This window comes from Pseudophryne corroboree, chromosome 10, assembly GCF_028390025.1.
Source record: "Pseudophryne corroboree isolate aPseCor3 chromosome 10, aPseCor3.hap2, whole genome shotgun sequence".
NCBI lineage: Eukaryota > Metazoa > Chordata > Amphibia > Anura > Myobatrachidae > Pseudophryne > Pseudophryne corroboree.
The window spans coordinates 137,552,588-137,575,922 of NC_086453.1; the positions used below are offsets into that span (position 1 = coordinate 137,552,588).

Consider the following 23,335-nt stretch of genomic DNA (forward strand, 5'->3'; position numbering starts at 1 on the left):
TCATGTGAATCTGAACCACTAGCCATGAACATAGGCCAGGGCCTCAGCCGTTCCTTGCCACTCCGTGTCGTAAATGGCATATTGGCAAGTTTACGCTTCTCATCAGACGCTTTCAATTTTGATTTTTGGGTCATTTTACTGAACTTTTGTTTTTTGGATTTTACATGCTCTCTACTATGACATTGGGCATCGGCCTTGGCAGACGACGTTGATGGCATTTCATCGTCTCGGCCATGACTAGTGGCAGCAGCTTCAGCACGAGGTGAAAGTGGATCTTGATCTTTCCCTATTTTAACCTCCACATTTTTGTTCTCCATTTTTTAATGTGTGGAATTATATGCCAGTATCAATAGCACTGGCCTACTACTATATATACTGCACACAACTGAAATGCACCATAGGTATGGATGGATAGTATACTTGACGACACAGAGGTAGGTAGAGCAGTGGCCTACTGTACCGTACTGCTATATATTATATACTGGTGGTCAGCAAACTGTGCAAAACTGAAATGCACCACAGGTATGGATGGATAGTATACTTGACATCACAGAGGTAGGTACAGCAGTGGCCTACTGTACCGTACTGCTATATATTATATACTGGTGGTCAGCAAACTGTGCAAAAATGAAATGCACCACAGGTATGGATGGATAGTATACTTGACGACACAGAGGTAGGTACAGCAGTGGCCTACTGTACCGTACTGCTATATATTATATACTGGTGGTCAGCAAACTGTGCAAAAATGAAATGCACCACAGGTATGGATGGATAGTATACTTGACGACACAGAGGTAGGTACAGCAGTGGCCTACTGTACCGTACTGCTATATATTATATACTGGTGGTCAGCAAACTGTGCAACAATGAAATGCACCACAGGTATGGATGGATAGTATACTTGACGACACAGAGGTAGGTACAGCAGTGGCCTACTGTACCGTAATGCTATATATTATATACTGGTGGTCAGCAAACTGTGCAAAACTGAAATGCACCACAGGTATGGATGGATAGTATACTTGACGACACAGAGGTAGGTACAGCAGTGGCCTACTGTACCGTAATGCTATATATTATATACTGGTGGTCAGCAAACTGTGCAAAACTGAAATGCACCACAGGTATGGATGGATAGTATACTTGACGACACAGAGGTAGGTACAGCAGTGGCCTTCTGTACCGTACTCCTATATATTATATACTGGTGGTCAGCAAAATTATGCACTGTACTCCTACTATATACTGTCTACAATGCAGCACAGATATGGAGTGTTTTTCAGGCAGACAACGTATACTGGTGGTCACTGGTCAGCAAAACTCTGCACTATACTAATCCTCCTATATAATATTATACTGGTGGTCCCCAGTCCCCACAATAAAGCAGCACACTGAACACAGATATGGAGTGTTTTTCAGGCAGACAACGTATACTGGTGGTCACTGTCAGCAAAACTCTGCACTGTACTCCTGCTATATATACAGCTGCTCCCCAGTCCCCACAATTAAGCAGTGTGAGCACAGATATATGCAGCACACTGAGCACAGATAAGGAGAGTTTTTTTCAGGCAGAGAACGGATAAAACTGGTGGTCACTGATCAGCAAAACTCTGCACTGTACTCCTCCTATATTATACAGCTGCTCCCCAGTCCTCCCCACAATTAAGCAATAAAGCACAATCAATCAAGTTCAACAATAAACGGAGAGGACGCCAGCCACGTCCTCTCCCTAACATTTCCAATGCACGAGTGAAAATGGCGGCGACGCGCGGCTGCTTATATAGAATCCGAATCTCGCGAGAATCCGACAGCGGGATGATGACGTTCGGGCGCGCTCGGGTTAACCGAGCCATACGGAAGAATCCGAGTATGCCTCGGACCCGTGTAAAATGGGTGAAGTTCGGGTGGGTTCGGTTTCCGAGGAACCAAACCCGCTCATCACTATTAAATACCACGGGGAGATGTATCAAACCTTTGAGAAAGTGAAGTGGTAAAGTTGCCCATAGCAACCTACAGTATTAGCTTCTGTCATTTCATGCACTATGGGGTAAATTTACTAAGATCCCGATTTGGACCGAGATGCCGTTTTTTCTTCAAAGTGTCATCTCCGTAATTTACTAAGCAAAAATCACGGCAGTGATGAGGGCATTCGTAATATTTTGGAAGTCCTAGGAAAAAATCACGAATCAATACACCATCGGTCAAATACGCCTGCAATTTGCTAGAAATCGGGAATTTACTAAAAAGTGCAAAACACAAACACTGCCGACAATAGCCAAACACTGCCGTGATAAAATACAAATCGTGAAAAAGTGCTAAAAAAAACAGACCTGCTTTTTTATCCCGTGTTTGTATAGGCATGCACGGATCCATGAGATCCGTGCATGTTTTTCAGTGGGAAGGGGGGGGAAATGTTCTAAATTTTCAGAAAAAAAATTGCGTGGGGTCCCCCCTCCTAAGGCAAACCAGCCTCGGGCTCTTTGAGCCGATCCTGGTTGCAGAAATATGGGGAAAAAATGGACAGGGGTTCCCCCATATTTAAGCAACCAGCATCAGGCTCTGCGCCTGGTCCTGGTTCCAAAAATACGGGGGACAAAAAGAGTAGGGGTCCCCCGTATTTTTGAAACCAGCACCGGGCTCCACTAGCTGGACAGATAATGCCACAGCCGGGGGTCACTTTTATACAGTGCCTTGCGGCCGTGGCATCAAATATCCAACTAGTCACCACTGGCCGGGGTACCCTGGGGGAGTGGGGACCCCTTCAATCAAGGGGTCCAGCCACCCAAGGGCCAGGGGTGAAGCCCGAGGCTGTCCCCCCCATCCAATGGGCTGCGGATGGGGGGCTGATAGCCTTTGTGATAAGTGTTTGATATTGTTTTTAGTAGCAGTACTACAAGGCCCAGCAAGCCTCCCCCGCAAGCTGGTACTTGGAGAACCACAAGTACCAGCATGCGGCGGAAAAATGGGCCCGCTGGTACCTGTAGTACTACTACTAAAAAAATACCCCAAAAAAGACATTACACACACACCTTGAAAGTATAACTTTAATACATCCATCCACACCTCCATATACACATACTTACCTTATGTTCCCACGCAGGTCGGTCCTCTTCTCCAGTAGAATCCATGGTGTACCTGTAGAAAAAATTATACTCACATAATCCAGTGTTTTCGGCTCCTCGGTAAATCCTTTTGTAATCCACGTACTTGAAAAAATAAAAAAACGGATACCCGACCACGAACTGAAAGGGGACCCATGTTTTCACATGGGCCCCCTTTCCCCGAATGCCAGAAACCCACTCTGACTGATGTCTAAGTGGGTTTCTTCAGCCAATCAGGGAGCGCCACGTTGTAGCACCCTCCTGATCGGCTGTGTGCTCCTGTACTGTATGACAGGCGGCACACGGCAGTGTTACAATGTAGCGCCTATGCGCTCCATTGTAACCAATGGTGGGAACTTTCAGGTCAGCGGTGAGGTCACTTTCGGTCAACCGCTGACCGAAAGTCGGCAGTGTTTTACAAGTCACTCACGTAAAACACTGCCAAAAAAAAACGAATGACATCGACATCGGAAAACCCGAAAATGCAGAATACGGCAGCTTAGTAAATTAGTCGTAATCAATTCAAAAAGTTGCATATTTACACTTTCGATGTCATTCGTGATTGAACTTTGACCTCAAACGGGAAAACACGAATCTTAGTAAATTTACCCCTATGAGGGTAATTCAGAGTTGATCGCAGCAGCAAATTTGTTAGGGGCCGGGCAAAACCATGTGCAATGCAGGGCGGGGCAGATATAACATTTGCAGAGAGAGTTAGATTTGGGTGGGTTATTTTGTTTCTGTGCAGGGCAAATAATGGCAGCTTTATTTTTACACTGCAATTTAGATTTCAGTTTGAACACACCCCACCCAAATCTAACTCTCTCTGCACATGTTATATCTGCCCCCCCCCCCCCCCCCCCCTGCAGAACACATGGTTTTGCCCAACTCAGGGTTGCCTACCCTCCAGCATTCCGCGGGAGGCTCCCGTTTTTTAAACTACTCTCCCACTACCCCACTAAACCACCAGGTCCTCCCTCTTTTCCTGAGCTGCCCACCGAAAATGCAGGCAGCGCATGTGTGAGTAACGGACGGCAGGGGGCGGAGCCTGCCCGGCGACGTCACTATGTGAATGTCCTTTTAATTTAAATGCCGGGATCCGCTTCCTACAACCCCGCCCACTGTGGCTCATTTAAATAACATGCCGTCCACATTATGAGTCGTCCATGCAGGCCACGCTCCCGGCATTCCTGATCGCGCATGTGCAGATTGCATTTTCGGCGAGTCTAGCCGGGGCGGGCCTGCGCGGATGACGTCATGATGTGGGCGGCATGTTATTTAAATACCGGTCACTGCAGGGGTGAGTATGAGATCCAGGAGAGATGTGAGAAAGTGTGAGAGTGAGATCTGGGAGCGTGGTCAGGGCGCGAGAGATGTGTGAGGGTGGAATCTGGGAGCTTGGTGAGGATGAGATGGAGGAACAGGGTCAGGGTGTAAGGTCATTCATTTAATCATGGAGCTGTGTGGTGACTGGGCTGGTGGTGGCTCAATAAGGTTCTGGGTAGTGGTGGCCGCACATGAAAGAAGATGACTGGCGTCCCCAGCGCAGACTTGCCTACCCTCCCGCATTCAGCGGGAGGCTCCCATTTTTTACATGAGCCTCCCGCTGCCCTGGAAATCTTCCGGGTTTTCCCGGTTTTTCAATAGCTAGTGAAAGTACGGACTGCGCATGCGCCAGTCCGGAAGTGCCGGGGGATGGAGCCTGCTCGGGAGAAGTAATGACGGGCGATGTCCTGTTACTCAAATGCCAGCCACCGCGGGGTTATGTGTAGCGGTGGCCGCATAGCAGTTCGTAGCGGCAGGGGAGGCTGTCTTTGCACCGCAGAAGCAACGGCAGCAGTGGGAGTGACGGCGGCCACATCAGCAGCAGCACAGCAGTGGTGGCCTGTTTGAAATATAAGGTAAATAAACCTTTGGTGTGCGTGTGCCTGGGCTGCGGAGGGCAGGGCAGGGCTTGGCTGGAGACAAAGAGCATAGTGGGTGCTGAGTTTAAACTCTGCAGGTTACCAGCATTAGTCCCTTTGTTTTTGCCCAATGACCTGCAAGTCCAAGATGTCTAATATTTATCTTAGGGGGAGCACTGCTAGTGTCATAGTATAGAGTCAGTATTATAGGGATAAGGTCAGTGTCATAATATAGGGACAGTATTATAGGGATAGTGTCAATGTCATAGTATAGGGTCAGTATTATAGGGATAGTGTCATAGTATAGGGTCAGTATTATAGAGATAGGGTCAGTGTCATAGTATAGGGTCAGTATTATAGGGATAGGGGCAGTGTCATAGTATAGGGTCAGTGTCATAGTATAGTGTCAGTATTATAGCAATAGTGTCAGTGTCAAAGTATAGGGTCAGTGTTATAGTATAGGGTCAGATTTAGAGTATAGGGTTGTAGGGATAGGGTCAGCATTATAGGGGTAAGGTCAGTGTTATAGTGATAGTGTCAGAGTTACAGGGATAGGGTCAGAGTTACAGGGATAGGGTCAGAGTTACAGGGATAGGGTCAGAGTTACAGGGATAGGGTCAGTGTTATAGTGATAGTGTCAGAGTTACAGGGATAGGGTCAGAGTTATAGTATGAGGTCAGTGTTATAGGGATAGGGTCAGTGTTATAGGGATAGGGTCAGCGTCGTAGTATAAGTCAGAGTTATAAGAATAGGGTCAGTGCTATAGGGATTAGGGTCAGGCTTGTCATGTTTTAGCAGGTCTGTTGTAAAAGCTAGGTTTAAATGCTGCCCCCTAAAAATCCATGTTTTAAGGATAGTCCAGGCAGGAGAGGCGCTGTATCTGCTCTGCATCCCCGCTGCTGCGGCGCCTGTCCTCCCTGTTGCTGTCAGCCGCTTTGCCTGTCACTACATGACAGGCAGCGGTGCCGGCAGCTGAAAGCCTCCTCTCCTCTCCCCCTCCTGTGACAGATTGGATGGAGGGGGCAGGGCTACACGGGACCATCAGACTGCAGTGCCACAGAGGAGGACATGCTGCTCCAGATTCTGCCAGACAGGGAGAGTAAGTGAGAAAGTCTGTGTGTGTGTGTGTGTGTGTGTGTGTGTGTGTGTGTGTGTGTGTGTGTGTGTGTGTGTGTGTATGTATGTATGTGTATTTATGTATGTGTATGTTTGCGGGGGAGGGGTGTGTGTGAATAAACTGCACTTCTGTGGGCGTTACATGTACGCTGCGCTACTACTGGGGCGTTACATGTAAGCTGCGCTACTACTGGGGCGTTACGTGTAAGCTGCGCTACTACTGGTGCGTTACGTGTAAGCTGCGCTACTACTGGGGCGTTACGTGTAAGCTGCACTACTACTGGGGCATTACGTGTAAGCTGCACTACTACTGGGGCGTTACGTGTAAGCTGCGCTACTACTGGTGCGTTACGTGTAAGCTGCGCTACTACTGGGGCGCTACGTATAAGCTGCGCTACTACTGGGGCGTTACGTGTAAGCTGTGCTACTACTGGGGTGTTACATGTAAGCTGCGCTACTACTGGGTTTATTATGTGTAAGCTGTGCTACTACTGGGGTCATTATGTGTAAGCAGTGCTACTACTGGGTTTATTATATGTAAGCGGCGCTACTACTGGGTTTATTATATGTAAGCGGCGCTACTACTGTGGCATTATGTGTAAACGGCCCTACTACTGTGGCGTTATGTGTAAGCTGTGCTACAACTGCGGTGTTATGTGTAAGTGTGACATACTGGAATGTTAGGAGACAAGAGATATTGGAAAGTTCCAAAAGCCATTTAATTCTTATCAGTGAGTGGGGGAGTTTTATGGCCCCAAACCAGTTCTGGCAGACCCTGCCACATCTAGGGGGTTAGGACAGGAAGTGCAGGGGGATTTTAGCAAAAGGAACAAAGCACAGGACAGTTCAGTGTGAGCTGAGGACTGAGATGGAGGGCACAGGCTAGTGTCCAGGAGAAACGCAGTCTGGGGACTGTGGAACAAGCATCTATAACTCCACAGTCCCTGGCATTATGGAACAGCATGTAGGTGCTGATAGGAAGAGCAAGAGATATCCAGATTTGCAGTGTGAGAGAAGTTACAGCATGAACAATCAGTGGAAGAAATAAAGGGGATCTTCTCCTTCAGGGGTACCCCAGAAGCAGGATGGGAGGTGTGAGTCTGCGGGACAGGACGAGCTGGGTGAGTGATAGGAAATCACGTTTGGCGAAAGGCCCCCAGTAACGTGTCCATGAGAGATCCCGTTTAGATAGAGCCCCTAGCGAATGGGGGAGAGCACACTGAAATGAATCTCAGTTTGCGGAAGCCGCACTACTGATTCCCAGAGACTGCGCTGGTATGTACTGTACTGTAATGCTGTTATTGCCCGTGAAGCAAATGAAAGGAGATGTAACCTGATGTAACCCAAATGAATATTGTGCTGGAGAGAAGAAAAAGAAGTTACATGTTACTGTCGTGATAACCCTGTCTGAACTGTGAATAAACTGCTTGCTTATGTGATGAGACGGCCTGATGTGCAATGCTTTTAAAATGACTGATGGACCGGCCGCTGCCCGGCTATCACATAAGCAGCGCCACTACTGGGGGCGTTTTAAATGGGGGTACAATTGTATGGCCATGCCCCTTCCTTGTGAGACCACATCCCTTTTTCGACATGCGCTGTCCCTTTGTAAAGTATGGGAGGGTGCAAGTTTATAGTTTGTGGGGGGCGCCGAACACCCTAGCACCGGCCCTGCTTATAGGGGTTTTGTTTTTAGAGCAAATGTGATGTTATGCTGTTTTCATGAATATTCCTAAATATGTCTTGTTTTGTCACACCCTGCATCCATTTTTTTTAATGTCAAATTGTTCTTCAATGGTTGTGTAGACCGATATGATGTTTACATTTCAAATGCTGGTGTGTGGGTTTTTTTTCTGTTTTATTTTTATTTATTACCAGTTAATGATACAGCGCTGGCCACGCCCCCACTGTGACGAAAATTGGAGACGTGGCTCGCGATCGCGTCATCCACATGAGGCCATGGCCCATTTCAATAGACCACGCCCCCTAGCCAGGAGTCCCCCCTTCTATAATCCAAGTGTTGGGAGGTATGGTACCATGACAAAACGCACACAAGCATGGGGAGCATATACAAACTCCACATAGTTAGGGTCATGGTAGGAATCAAACCCCTGTCCTCAGTGCTGTGAGGCAGCAATGCTAACCATTACATCGTCCTTGCTGCTCATTTTGAGGGTCGTTTGGCATTGTTTAGGCTTGTCATGTGTTAGCAGGTCTGTTGTAAAAGCTACAGTAGATTTACTGTAAATGTTGCCCCCTGAAAATCCATGTTTTAAGTAGAGATGAGCGGGTTCGGTTCGTCGAGAACTGAACCCCCCCGAACTTCACCTATTTTACACGGTTCCGAGGCAGCCTCAGATCTTCCCGCCTTGCTCGGTTAACACGAACGCGGCCGAACGTCATCATCCCGCTGTCGGATTCTCACGAGATTCGTATTCTATATATAAAGAGCCGCGCATTGCCGCCATTTTCACTCGTGCATTGGAGATTGAACGGAGAGGACGTGGCTACGTTCTCTGCCTGAAAAGCTTCATATCTGTGTTCAGTGTGCTACAAATATCTGTGCTCAGTGTGCTGCAAATATCTACGTTTTCTGCCTGAAAAGCTCCATATCTGTGCTCAGTGTGCTGCAAATATCTGTGTTCAGTGTGCTGCATTTTTGGTGACCAACAGTATATAGTTGTACAGTACAGTAGGCCATTGCTGTATCTTGCAGCTCTGTTTCACTGCAAGTATCCATTCCATATCTGTGCTGCATTTTTGTGAGCAGTATATATTGTAGTACAGTGCAGCATTTTGGTGACCAACAGTATATAGTTGTACAGTACAGTAGGCCATTGTTGTGTCTTGCAGCTCTGTGTCACTGCAAGTATCCATTCCATATCTGTGCTGCATTTTTGTGAGCAGTATATATAGTAGTACAGTGCAGCATTTTGGTGACCAGCAGTATATAGTTGTACAGTACAGTAGGCCATTGCTGTATCTTGCAGATCTGTGTCACTGCAAGTATCCATTACATATCTGTGCTGCATTTTTGTTAGCAGTATATATAGTAGTACAGTGCAGCATTTTGGTGACCAACAGTATATAGTTGTACAGTACAGTAGGCCATTGCTGTATCTTGCAGCTCTGTGTCACTGCAAGTATCCATTCCATATCTGTGCGCATAGGCGTGCGCAGCACATTTTATTATGGGGTGCACCGTCGGAGGGGTGTGTATAGCACCGCCTTTTAGGCATGTCTAGCACCATCTATTGACGGTCAATGCAATATAAAATATCCACCCTTGGACCAATCCTAATAAAGCAGATACATTGTCAGATGTTGTGGTGTGCACCAAACAAACACCCCTGATGGCACTCACTGCAATTACAGTGCTCCTCCTCAGCCTGGTCTGGCTCCCCCTCTCTTTCCCCTGCAAGCTGTAGCAGCTTACTTACAAGTCAGTCACTCACTGACACTGACAGTCGCAGACTAGTACTGCTGCTGCAGGAAAAATGAGTGACGTGTCAATACTGCTGCCGACCGCCTGCCAGTATTGAATTTGTCTTCCTAAAGGAACGCTGGCTGCATGCTGCTCCTCATCAGTGGCTGGCGTTGGCATAGCATAGAAGGAGAGAGGTGGGCATGTGGCGGGTGTGACGGGTGGGTGTGCGAGCAGCATGACGTAATCACGTCACATCGCGCTGTCTTTGTACATGGAGGTGGAGTCGGGAGTTTGAAAGCCGGTGGCAGTGGCACCCTTGATTAACCCAGGCGTCCGGTCAGTAATGCAGTCCTGACAGGGTGCAGCGCAGAGGGGACAGTAATCAGCCTGCTCGGCTATCGCTGCATCAGGCATGTGAGATCAGACTGCCAGACATTAGGGGGTGCCTGTGCGCACGAGGCACCCCCCCCTGCGCACACCTATGTCTGTGCGGCATTTTTGTGAGCAGTATATATAGTAGTACAGTGCAGCATTTTGGTGACCAACAGTATATAGTTGTACAGTACAGTAGGCCATTGCTGTATCTTGCAGCTCCGTGTCACTGCAAGTATCCATTCCATATCTGTGCTGCATTTTTGTGAGCAGTATATATAGTAGCATAGTGCAGCATTTTGGTGACCAACAGTATATAGTTGTACAGTACAGTAGGCCATTGCTGTATCTTCCAGCTCTGTGTCACTGCAAGTATCCATTCCATATCTGTGCTGCATTTTTGTGAGCAGTATATATAGTAGTACAGTGCAGCATTTTGGTGACCAACAGTATATAGTTGTACAGTACAGTAGGCCATTGCTATTGATATAATAATATTACTGGCATATAATTCCACACATTAAAAAATGGAGAACATAAATGTGGAGGGTGATATAGGGAAAGATCAAGATCCACTTCCACCTAGTGCTGAAACTGCTGCCACTAGTTATGGCAGAGATGATTCAATGCCATCAACGTCGTCTGCCAAGGCCGATGCCCAATGTAATAGGAGAGAGCATGTAAAATCCAAAAAACTGAAGTTCAGTAAAATGACCCAAAAATCTAAATTAAAAGCGTCTGAGGAGAAGCGTAAACTTGCCAATATGCCATTTACGACACGGAGTGGCAAGGAATGGCTGAGGCCCTGGCCTATGTTCATGGCTAGTGGTTCAGCTTCACATGAGGATGGAAGCACTCATCCTCCCGCTAGAAAACTGAAAAGAGTTAAGATGGCAAAAGCACAGCAAAGAACTGTGCGTTCTTCTAAATCACAAATCCCCAAGAAGAGTCCAATTGTGTCGGTTGCGATGCCTGACCTTCCCAACACTGGACAGGAAGAAGTGGCCGCTTCCACCATTTGCACGCCCCCTGGAAATGCTGGAAGGAGCACCCACAGTCCAGTTCCTGATAGTCAAATTGAAGATGTCACTGTTGAAGTACACCAGGATGAGGATATGGGTGTTGCTGGCGCTGAGGAGGAAATTGACAAGGAGGATTCTGATGGTGAGGTGGTTTGTTTAAGTCAGGCACCCGGGGAGACACCTGTTGTCCGTGGGATGAATATGGCCATTGACATGCCTGGTCAAATTACAAAAAAAAAAATCACCTCTTCGGTGTGGAATTATTTTAACAGAAATGCGGACAACAGGTGTCAAGCCGTGTGTTGTCTTTGTCAAGCTGTAATTAGTAGGGGTAAGGACGTTAACCACCTAGGAACATCCTCCCTTATACGTAACCTGGAGCGCATTCATCAGAAGTCATTGACAAGTTCAAAAACTTTGGGTGACAGCGGAAGCAGTCCACTGACAACTAAATCCCTTCCTCTTGTACCCAAGCTCCTGCAAACCACACCACCAACTCCCTCAGTGTCAATTTCCTCCTTAGACAGGAACGCCAATAGTCCTGCAGGCCATGTCACTGGCAAGTCTGACGACTCCTCTCCTGACTGGGATTCCTCCGATGGATCCTTGAGTGTAACGCCTACTGCTGCTGTTGCTGTTGGGAGTCGATCATCATCCCAGAGGGGAAGTCGGTAGACCACTTGTACTACTTCCAGTAAGCAATTGACTGTCCAACAGTCCTTTACGAGGAAGATGAAATATCACAGCAGTCATCCTGTTGCAAAGCGGATAACTCAGGCCTTGGCAGCTGTGTTGGTGTTAGACGTGCGTCCGGTATCTGGCGTTAGGTCACAGGGACTTAGAGAATTTCTTGAGGTAGTGTGTCCCCGGTACCAAATACCATCTAGGTTCCACTTCTCTAGGCAGGCGATACCGAGAATGTACACAGACATCAGAAAAAGACTCAACAGTGTCCTAAAAAATGCAGTTGTACCCAATGTCCACTTAACCACGGACATGTGGACAAGTGGAGCAGGGCAGACTCAGGACTATATGACTGTGACAGCCCACTGGGTAGATGTATTGCCTCCCGCAGCAACAACAGCAGCGGCTGCACCAGTAGCAGCATCTCGCAAACGCCAGTTCCTAGGCAGCTACGCTTTGTATCACCGCTTTCCATAAGAGGCACACAGCTGACAACCTCTTACGGAAACTGAGGAACATCATCGCAGAATGGCTTACCCCAATTGGACTCTACTGGGGATTTGTGACATTGGACAACGCCACCAATATTGTGCGTGCATTACATGTGGGCAAATTTCAGCACGTCCTATGTTTTGCACATACATTGAATTTGGTGGTGCAGAATTTTTTTAAAAACTACAGGGGCGTGCAAGAGATGCTGTCGGTGGCCCGAAGAATTGCGGGCCACTTTCGGCATTCAGCCACCGCGTGCCGAAGACTGGAGCACCAGCAAACACTCCTGAACCTGCCCCGCAATCATCTAAAGCAAGAGGTGGTAACGAGGTGGAATTCAACCCTCTATATGCTGGATGGAGTAGCAGCAAAAGGACATTCAGGCCTATACATCTGCCTACGATATAGGCAAAGGAGGGGGAATGCACCTGACTCAAGCGCAGTGGAGAATGATTTCAACGTTGTGCAAGGTTCTGCAACCCTTTGAACTTGCCACACGTGAAGTCAATTCAGACACTGCCAGCCTGAGTCAGGTCATTCCCCTCATTGGGCTTTTGCAGAAGCAGCTGGAGAGATTGAAGGAGGAGCTAAAACAGAGCGATTCCGCTGGGCATGTGGGACTTGTGGATGGAGCCCTTCATTCGCTTAACCAGGATTCATGGGTGGTTAATCAGAGCACTACATTTTGGCCACCGTGCTCGATCCTAGGTTTAAAGCCTACATTGTATCTCTCTTTCCGGCAAACACAAGTCTGCAGAGGTTCAAAGACCTGCTGGTGAGACACTTGTCAACTCAAGCGGAATGTGACCCGTCAACAGCTCCTCCTTCACATTCTCCCGCAACTGGGGCTGCGAGGAAAAGGCTAAGAATTCCGAGCCCACCCGCTGGCGGTGATGCAGGGCAGTCTGGAGCAAGTGCTGACATCTGGTCTGGACTGAAGGACCTGCCAACGATTACTGACATGTCGTCTACTGTCACTGCATATGATTCTGTCGCCATTGAAAGAATGGTGGAGGATTATATGAGTGACAGCATCCAAGTAGGCACGTCAGACAGTGTGTACGTATACTGGGAGGAAAAAGAGGCAATTTGGAGGCCATTGCACAAACTGGCGTTATTTTACCTAAGATGCCCCCCCTCCAGTGTGAACTCCGAAAGAGTGTTTAGTGCAGCCACTCACCTTGTCAGCGATTGGCGTACGAGGTTACTTCCAAAAAATGTGGAGAAGATGATCATCAAAATGAATTATAATCAATTCCTCCGTGGAGACATTCACCATCAATTGCCTCCAGAAAGTACACAGGGACCTGAGATGGTGGATTCCAGTGGGGACAAATGAATACTCTGTGAGGAGGGGGATGTACACAGTGAAAGGGGTGAGGAATCGGAGGATGATGATGAGGTGGACATCTTGCCCCTGTAGAGCCAGTTTGAGCAAGGAGAGATTGATTGCTTCTTCTTCTTTTTTTTTTGGGGGGGGGGCCCAAACCAACCAGTCATTTCAGCCACAGTCGTGTGGCAGACCCTGTGGCTGAAATGATGGGTTTGTTAAAGTGTGCATGTCCTGTTTATACAACATAAGGGTGGATGGGAGGGCCCAAGGACAATTCCATCTTGCACCTCTTTTTTATTTTATTTATCTTTGCATCATGTGCTGTTTGGGGACTATTTTTTTAAGTGCCATCCTGTCTGACATTGCAGTGCCACTCCTAGATGGGCCAGGTGTTTGTGCCGCCCACTTGGGTCACTTAGCTTAGTCATCCAGTGACCTCGGTGCAAATTTTAGGACTAAAAATAATATTGTGAGGTGTGAGGTGTTCAGAATAGACTGCAAATGAGTGGAAATAATGGTTATTGAGGTTAATAATTCTATAGGATCAAAATTACCCCCAAATTCAATGATTTAAGCTGTTTTTGAGGGGTTTTTGAAAAAAAACACCCGAATCCGCCAAAAAAATTTCAGGGAGGTTTTGCCAAAACGCGTCCGAATCCAAAACACGGCCACGGAACCGAATCCAAAACCAAAACACAAAACCCGAAAAATTTCCGGTGCACATCTCTAGTTTTAAGGCTATTGTGTCCCATATGGAGGCGGCCATTTTTGGTGAGACAAAACAATGAAAATGTATTGTTTCCCTTATAGTCACTGGAGTGAGTGCCTGCCACTGACGGACACATCCCTTAGTTGCAATAGATACGCCCATAGATGGAGCTAGACATGCCCTTTGGGTGGAGCATGACACACTGCATTCTGCTTAAACCTACTGTACAATCTCCCTGAAACTAGTTTTGAAAAGTAGGCAAGTATGGCCCAACTGCTAACAATTTTGCTGCTGCAATCAACTCTGAATTAAGCCCTGTGCTAGGTAAATCATAGCTAGAAGCTGATCGGCTTATATGAGCAACTTGTCCACTTTCTCTCTCTTGAAGTTTTGCTACGTCTCCCCTACACTTCTGTATCTAGCTGTCAGACCTTGGCCTGTGTATCTCTCCATTTTGTGCTAACCCATTGCCTGCAATCTCCACCATGATTTTCTCTTCCACCTTCCCTAAAGAACAGTCCTTCACTTATAATCTCTTAATAACACTCTAGTACTTTTCCACCTGTCCCCACGCCATGGGCCTGATTCACAGTGATTCACAGATGTATTCGCAGATGTACACAAATGTATTCACAGATGGGGTGTAGTATGAGTGACCGTTGGGCGGAATCCCGGGGGCCAGCATACCGGCGCCGGGATCCCGATCGCCGGCATACCGACAGCTGGGTGAGCGCCAATGAGCCCCTTGCGGGCATGGTGTCTCGCCACGCTATTTATTCTCCCTCCAGGGGGGTCGTGGACCCCCAAGAGGGAGAATATGTGTCGGCATGCCCACGGTCGGGATCCCGGTGCCGATATGCTGGCGCCGGGATCCTGGCCGGCGGCATACTGAAGACAACCCCACAGATGTACACAAATGTATATGCAGATGTACACAAATGTATTCCCAGATGTACGCATATGTATTCACAGTTGCAAATTGTAGGCAATGACTGTGCGAAATGTGCTATATGTCACAGCCGGTTGGAGTTGTATACAGATGCCCATAATCACCATACATGATCCCTGGGGGCACACAAAGACGCCAGCATCCACTATTGTACGCACGACGGGCAAACACCAATCATGTGAGTAGCCTTATCTATGGCCGTGCAGCATGGTTGCAGGAAGTAAGACGCCGCTTACACTTCTACTGCGTACAGGATCTCAGTCTCAAGCAGGAACATACCCCCTAAGTGGTTGCAACATGCCTGCGTTTTTGCCGCCACTCCTCGGTTACCCCCCCCCCCCCCCCCAAAAGCAGTTCCTGACTATAAATGGGGCAGTACGGATGGTGTAATGGTTAACATTACTGCCTCACAGCACTGTGGTCATGGGTTCAATTCCCACCATTGCCTTAACAGTGCAGAGTTTGTATATTCTCCCCGTACTTGCGTGGGTTTCCTCCCACAATCCAAAAATATACTGGTAGGTTGATTGGCTCCCAACAATATTAACCCTAGTGTGAATGTGTGTGCTTGTACATGTGATAAGGAATATAGATTGTAAGCTCCACTGAGGCAGGGACTGATGTGAATGGGCAAATATTCCCTGTAAAGCGCTATATAACTAATTGGTAATGAATAATAATAAATAAATCTCTTTGTGAATTATTTTCCTCTGCGACTGCCATCACAAGACCATTGTGGCACGTGCACAGTGCGACTTATATGCATGCGCAGGCCACCGACAATCGCTCGTCTGTCAAAACACTGGGAGTGTGACATCTCTGAATCAGTGCCCATATTACCTACCACCCAGAACTAATAGGTGTCTTACAGAGTATCACATCCTGTATTTGGAATTGATAAAAAAAAAGCCTTTCAGAATGCAGGAGGTTCCTTTCTATGAGGATTCATCTGTTTCATATACTGAATGTACTCCCCAGTCATAGCCAGATTAAGAGGGGGATACAGGGCATATTGTACCCCAGGCCCCCCTGCCAGAGCACACTGACTTCATCAGCTTTCCCTCTTCGGCAGAAGAACCAGCAGCCAGAATGTGAGCAGGACAGTATGCAGTGTAGGTAGAGACACAGGAATATCATGTTTCATGAGCTAAGGAGCTTTCTGACCAGAGGAGAGATAGGAGAGGGGAGAGAGCTGTAAGTGACACAGGGATCCCAGCTTCTCCTCCTCCCCGCCTTGGTGTCTGAGTCCTGTGTAAACTGTTATGCAACTAAACCATTTGGATCTAGAGATAGAGACACACACAGAGAGGTGGTCATTCCGAGTTGTTCGCTCGCTGCCGATTTTCGCAGTGCAGCGATTAAGTAAAAACCGTCAAAAATGTGCATGCGCATGGTATGCAGCGCGCATGCACTAAGTACTTTCACACAAAACTTTGTAGATTTACACAAGCTCGAGTGCCGTTTTTTCATCGCTCGAGCGATCATAGTGTGATTGACAGGAAGTGGGTGTTTCTGGGCGGAAACTGGCCGTTTTCAGGAAGTGTGCTAAAAACGCAGGCGTGCCAGGTAAAAACGCAGGAGTGGCTGGCCGAACGCAGGGCGTGTTTGTGACGTCAAACTAGGAACTAAACGGACTGAGGTGATCGCAGTCTAGGAGTAGGTCTGGAGCTACTCAGAAACTGCAGCAAATTATTTAGTAGGAGTTCTGCTAATCTATCGTTCGCTAAGCTAAAATACACTCCCCGAGGGCGGCGGCCCAGCGTTTGCAATGCTGCTAAAAGCAGCTAGCGAGTGAACAACTCGGAATGACCACTAGAGTCCTGTCCCAGTGTATAAGTAGTACAGAGGTTGCTGCTATCCTTGCATGTGATGTGACAAGATAAATTATTTTATTTTTCTATGTGTATTTTAAGGTTAAGTTGTCTTTGTTCCATTACAAGAAAAGTTTATAAAATAGTTGTCTTTCAATTAGGTGGAGCTATAAACAGTACCCAGGCATTATTAAACTATTAGTTAAAACTAATATACACCAGTGGTTTAAATGTAATATACATAATCCATACCTCCCACCATGACCCATTCCAGGAGGGATAAAATGCTCTGTACCTGGGCTCCCTTCTTAATTTATGATTGCAATCACCTGTGTTGAAACACCTTTCTTATCAATTAAATAGTTCACCACAGGTGACGCCAATCATAAAAAAGAGGGAAGTCCAGGTAGAGAGCATTTTGTCCCTACTGAAATGAGACATGTTGGGAGGTATGCACAATTTAATCTACATCCCCCACCTTCCATCGGGACCCCCCTGTCTCAAGTGCCTCAGCCCCCCCCCCCCCAAGGCTTAATCCTGCCCTGTGCAATACACCTCATAACCTTGCTGTTGTCTTATGTTCCTCAGTTATGCGATGGCTGTGAGCAATGGATCAGTCAACATGACAGATGTGTTTCCCTACATCAGGTGAGAATAGAATTGTTCCGTCATATACAGTTAAAAATAACTGATTCTGTAATAGATAGCTGATATAGTTATGCCCTCATTTGGGAAAGATAGATAGACAGACAGACAGAGAGACAGACATTTCTTTAAATACCTCTCCGGAGTCCCCCGCCAGTGGCAGCATCTCTCTACAAATCTCCGGTAAATTGAGCAGGGTTTTTTACAGAGATTTACACATGCGCAGTAAGGAAATCTCTGGGAAAATGCCCACCCTGCCATTTCCCCAGGGATTTGCGCATGAGCAATAAAGTCTGTGCCCCTCTAGTGCTCAGAGTCTATTGCGCTGACGAGTGCCAGCTACAGAGCAGGGGCCCCTGGCCTCCTACTCTCAATACGCCACTGGATGATGGGGCATGGCCACACAATAGTACCCCCACTTCAAATTACGCTACACAGTGGTGCAACTTTATTCACATTTTATCATGTGATAGTGTCCGTTATTCACGTTACATCACACAGTAGTACCACTTTACCTTATATACGTTACTTCTCATAGTAGTGATCCTTATTCACATTACATCACACTGAATTGCCCCTTATTCAGATTACACAACACCATATTGCTTTTTATTCACATTAAACCACACAGTAGTGCCCTTTCTATTCATTACGCCACACATAAGAGCACCTTATACACATAATGCCACACATTAGTAATGCATTTATACACATAATACCACACTGTAATGCCCCTTACACATATGACACACATTATTAATGTCCTTATAAACATAATGCACCTTACACATTATGCCAACCTTTATTAATGCCCTAAATACATATAATGACACACATAATGCCCCTTACACATATGGCGAACACTACTGCACAACCAACCCACCCGCACACAGCACTCACACGGCCACTAACACTGACCTCTGCCTCTGCTTGAAAACAGATGTGTCCTCATACATCCTGCTTCACTGCGCCATGCAGCAGGAGATGCCTGGTGTGAGTTAGCTGGCAGATCTGCTAACGTAACGTCGGGTGCTTTTTTTGACGAAAATGCGTCATATTTGCATTGCTATGTGGCTTAGATGCACAAGCAGCTTCTGCTGATTAAAATGATATGCGGCATGCCTAGATTCTGTGTGCGACTGTATCTGCATACGAAATGCTACATTACAGTGACCTCCAGAAATACACTGTAAAGTAGCATTTCATATGCAGACGCAGCCGCAGTCACACACAGAATATAGGCATGCCGCAAATCATTTTAATCAGCAGAAGCTGCTTGTGCCCCTAGGCATTTGCCTAGTTTCCCTATGCCAAGGGCCGGCTCTAGATAGATAGATAGATAGATAGATAGATAGATAGATAGATAGATAGATAGATAGATAGATAGATAGATAGATAGATAGATAGATAGATTTTTATTTTGTTTTTTTATGACTGTCTACATTTAACTACGTATACATTTTAACTATGTCTATATTTTAGCTACGTCTACATTTTGACCCTGTCAAAATTTATACATTGTCAAGTAAACATTTTGACTGGGCCTAAATTTTAACTATTGACCTTATGTCCACGTTGACCTTATGTTCATGTCGACCTCTTGCTTGCCGACAATTTGCGCATGTAAACATTTTGTCCATCAACATTTTCATTGCTTTAAGGTTTGACTGTCTGAATGTTGACTACTGTACATCACTTATTAATGGTCTATTCATTTATATAAGTGGTCTTTTAATATTTAAATCCAAGGGCATGTCTGGCAGTGCCACCATCAGTATGAAGGGGTCCTGTAATGCTATACTTTGCTATTTAGGCTTTTCAGCCCTTTTTAGTAGCCTTGTAGTCATTGGCTTCATACTGCAGGATGTGGCTTTTGTAATCTGATGGACAGAAAAGGATATACTGTATGAAATTCTGGGTAACAATGTATTCCTGGAATACTATGCATATAGAAATGTAGACTTTTTTTTCTTTACTCAACCTTTATTACAATCACATGACTTCTTTTACTGTACAGTAATTTTTGCCATACCTGTAATTGTCAGAAGTAAAAACTGTTAGACAGTGGATCACTCTGCGGTCTTCCTCCGTTCCCAGCACTAGAGGCAGCTTCCCTGCTCTAGTATTTTCCCTCCTAGTGTCAGCTGAGTGCAGGAGGTGGTGCTTAGTGCACAGTCTGAGAGAGTTCTTCCTGGAGAAACAACTGCACTGACGTGCAGCTTCTGCTCACCTGAGTGTGTGACCTTGTCTACCCTGCAGCCTCACCCTGTGTGTACTAATGTGCCCTACACACTTAGCGAGCCACCGCTGAGCTGCCCGACGGCTTTTACAGCCGAAGGGCGACCCGGCGGTGGGGGGTGGAGGTGACGGGGGAAGTGAAGTTTCTTCACTCCCCCTGTCACCCGGCTCCATAGCAGTGCATGCAAATATGGACGATATCATCCATATTGGCCTGCATGCACAAACGACGGGGCACCAACGATGAACGAGCGTGGGGCCGTGCATCGTTCATCGTTGGTGCCTCCACATTGATCAATATGAACGAGTTCTCATTCATTAATGAACGAGAACGTTCAAATCATTTAGTTTTATCGCCAAGTGTGTAGGGCCTATAACACTCTGTGTCAATGCTGTACTGCTTCACATGTATACTATGAGTTCCTGCTGCAACAGATCATCTTATATATACTGCAAGCTGTTATCTCTGTTATCTAAATAAACCAATCATCTTGGTTAAGTGCCAGTGTGTGGACTAATATCCCTATCCGACACCGCAACACTCTACCAACAAAAATGATTATGGAACACAATTCTGTTGCTATATCTGAAAATCTATAAATGTCTGGCAAACCTAATATAGAAATAAATAATGTTAATGAGTTGAGCCCTCCTTTGTACCACTTTGTACCCATAAAATCTCACAATGCTTGTTTTAAGGGCATTGGGCCTGATTCAGACACTAATGCGTTCACTATGGCAGAAACTGTCCCAACGTCAGCTGCAAAGATATGCAAATGCCAATCTCAGCCTTCCCCCTGTGCACCTTTCTAGGACAGAGGACAGTGCAACAGCGATAGTGGGTCTGAACTCTCCACCATTGGCACACCATCGCTCAGTGATTTCTTCTCATATAAGTTTGAACATGGCCTCTAAAGACTGTGGATAGGCATTTGAGAACGCAGCCGTGCTCACTGGAACGCCCCCGTGACACTTCCATAACAAGCCAATGAGACTGCTTTTGTTTTGCAAACACTTCAGGTCACTTCCCAGTAACCACTCAGGAATGCCCATGGTTCCCCACCGCAAACTCTATTATAAGCGGCCCCATATGCAACAGCATTGCCTGCATAGAGTCGGGGGAACGCATGCACCGTAGGAGTTTTATGGACTTTTCTTTTTCATCCCCTAGGGGTCACTGGAGTACTCTTGGGATATGATGGGGCGTTAGCAGGGATAGGCATATTTAAATATTTAAATTAGTAACCTTACACCCGTTCCATACTCCCAAGGTACTTCAGTGTTTTTTTGTGCCTCACCGGGATGGCACACGTTGGAGTCTTCTCCACACTTATTTATTCTTTTCAGTTTGACAATTCCCAATCCCTTCCCAGCTTACTAAGAAGCTTGGGTCCGGGTTTGAGAGTGCTGCTGGGCGCAGCATAGGCTTGTCGGTGCTCGGGAAAGGAGCCCCGCCATAGACCTCATCAGCAGTAGCTGATCTGATACAGAAAAACAGGGACCTGTGGCGCTACTTGATATCTAAGAATTCAGTAATACATAAAAAAAAAAAAAAATTTTAAATCTGTTAATTGTGAACATAGTACTAAGACAAAACAAAAATCAGTGTTAAATAAGCATTTAAAATGAGAGACAGTAATACTTTTATACCAAGGTTGTGGCTAGATAGGCACCCCACAGCACCTGTCTGTAATTATTAAAATTCACTGCTCACACATTTTCTTGTTCCACTTTAATTAATAAAGCATCCGAGTCTCAGTGATGCTGTTAGTGTAAAGGGGTGGTAGTTATTATAATTGATGTATATGTCCCACACCACATATACATTAATTATAATAACTACCACCCCTTTACACTAACAGCATCACTGAGACTCGGATGCTTTATTAATTAACGTGGAACAAGAAAATGTGTGAGCAGTGAATTTTAATAATTACAGACAGGTGCTGTGGGGTGCCTATCTAGCCACAACCTTGGTATAAAAGTATTACTGTCTCTCATTTTAAATGCTTATTTAACACTGATTTTCATTTTGTCTTAGTACTATGTTCACAATAAACAGATTTAAAAAAAATTTTTTTTATGTATTACTGAATTCTTAGATATCAAGTATTTTGCTATTGCTTAACGAAGAACCCTTGAAAAGAATTCCTCTTAGGCACCTGGGCTGCACTGGTATAACTTATCCCACAAAGACAAATTCCAATTGGAGGGAGCGCAGACCACACCCCCATCTGTATAAGAAGTAGCTGATCTGAGCCTAAGGCTAAGGAGCTGAATGCTGCTTGTATGAGAAGCCCCGTCAGAGCCTCCACAGTTTACAGGTTTGCGCCGCTCCATTGGGCTGTATGGTAGTGTGGGGAATTATTGTTAAATGCTGTAGTAGCTGTCTCAACCCCCAGCCCGTAGCGGTCAGCCATGCTGCCATCATGGGGCGCCCACTATGTCGCCAGATCGTCCAGTCGTGGCCAGTCATGCTGCTGCCGCTGGGCGCCCTCCCTGTCCTGGATCGCCCAGCCGCAGACGGCCATGCTGCTGCTGCTGGACACCTACTGTGTCCCAGGTCGTCCAGCCGTGGTCAGCCATGCTGCCACCACTGGACGCCCCCCACTGTCCTGGATCACCCAGCTGTGGACAGCTGCACTGCCGCCACTGGGCACCCGCTATACTCCGGCTCACAAGTCAGCGCCGCATTGGGTGATGTTCCCCCTGATTGCACGGCCACGAACAGCTTCCTCTGCTGCCGTGGGCCACCTAACACTATGGCGCACACTGCTGCCACAGGTCACCGCCCATCCCAGCCATTGCCTCTCACAGGGTGATATAAGGGGGAGGTAAGGTGATTCAGGATACAAAAGCCGTATGTTTTGCATCAGCAAATAGTGGGGGACACATACTGGGGTCCCTAGTCCAGCGTTTCCACCACATGAGGAGGGATAGCCATGGATTGTCAACAGGCTGTTATGTCTGGAACTCTGTTTTTGGGAATGTGTTTAAACCTATGTATACATGTTTTACTAAAAGAACATGATGGGACTCCATTTTAAATGACTTCCTGGTTTTTTTTTCTACAGGAATTTTGCTTGGTCCTACAACACGCAGCCACCAGAGGGTGCAGGGGTGTTAGTAGGGATTCCAGTGAAGCACATATTAACACATTTTAGTTTGGGCCAAGTGCAGTACACTTCTGGCTTATAAACACTTTTGTTTAAATTTTTACTGAGTCGTAAGGGCTTGTGTTTCACTGCGGTACTGTCTGTCAGTGTATTACTGTCTGCGGTAGGCATGATGAGTAAAGCTAATGTAAAATCAAAAAAGCAGCTTGTCTGCAATGTCTGTGAGTGTGTTACCTGATGGAACTGCCACTTGCACTGTGTGTCTTGCAAATAAGGGTCCAAATATGAACCTCTACCCTGATCCTCGGGTGCTGATGGCAGGTGTGATGTCTGAGTAAAAATCAGAGCTTGCCGCTGCGCAAAAAGATCGTGAGATGACTAGGTCTGATTCTAGGGTAATACCGTCTGATCTG

At 46.5% G+C, this 23,335-nt stretch overlaps 1 protein-coding gene across 2 annotated transcripts in view; it reads left to right on the forward strand.

Moving 5' to 3' along the window:
• Positions 1–23,335, forward strand: part of TMEM150B (transmembrane protein 150B) — a 122,523-nt gene that overhangs the window by 49,070 nt on the left and 50,118 nt on the right. For both annotated transcript variants that reach the window (XM_063941646.1, XM_063941645.1), the window contains exon 3: positions 17,512–17,571. In XM_063941646.1, the coding sequence (XP_063797716.1) occupies positions 17,512–17,571 (60 nt within the window). The remainder of the gene's footprint in view (positions 1–17,511; positions 17,572–23,335) is intronic.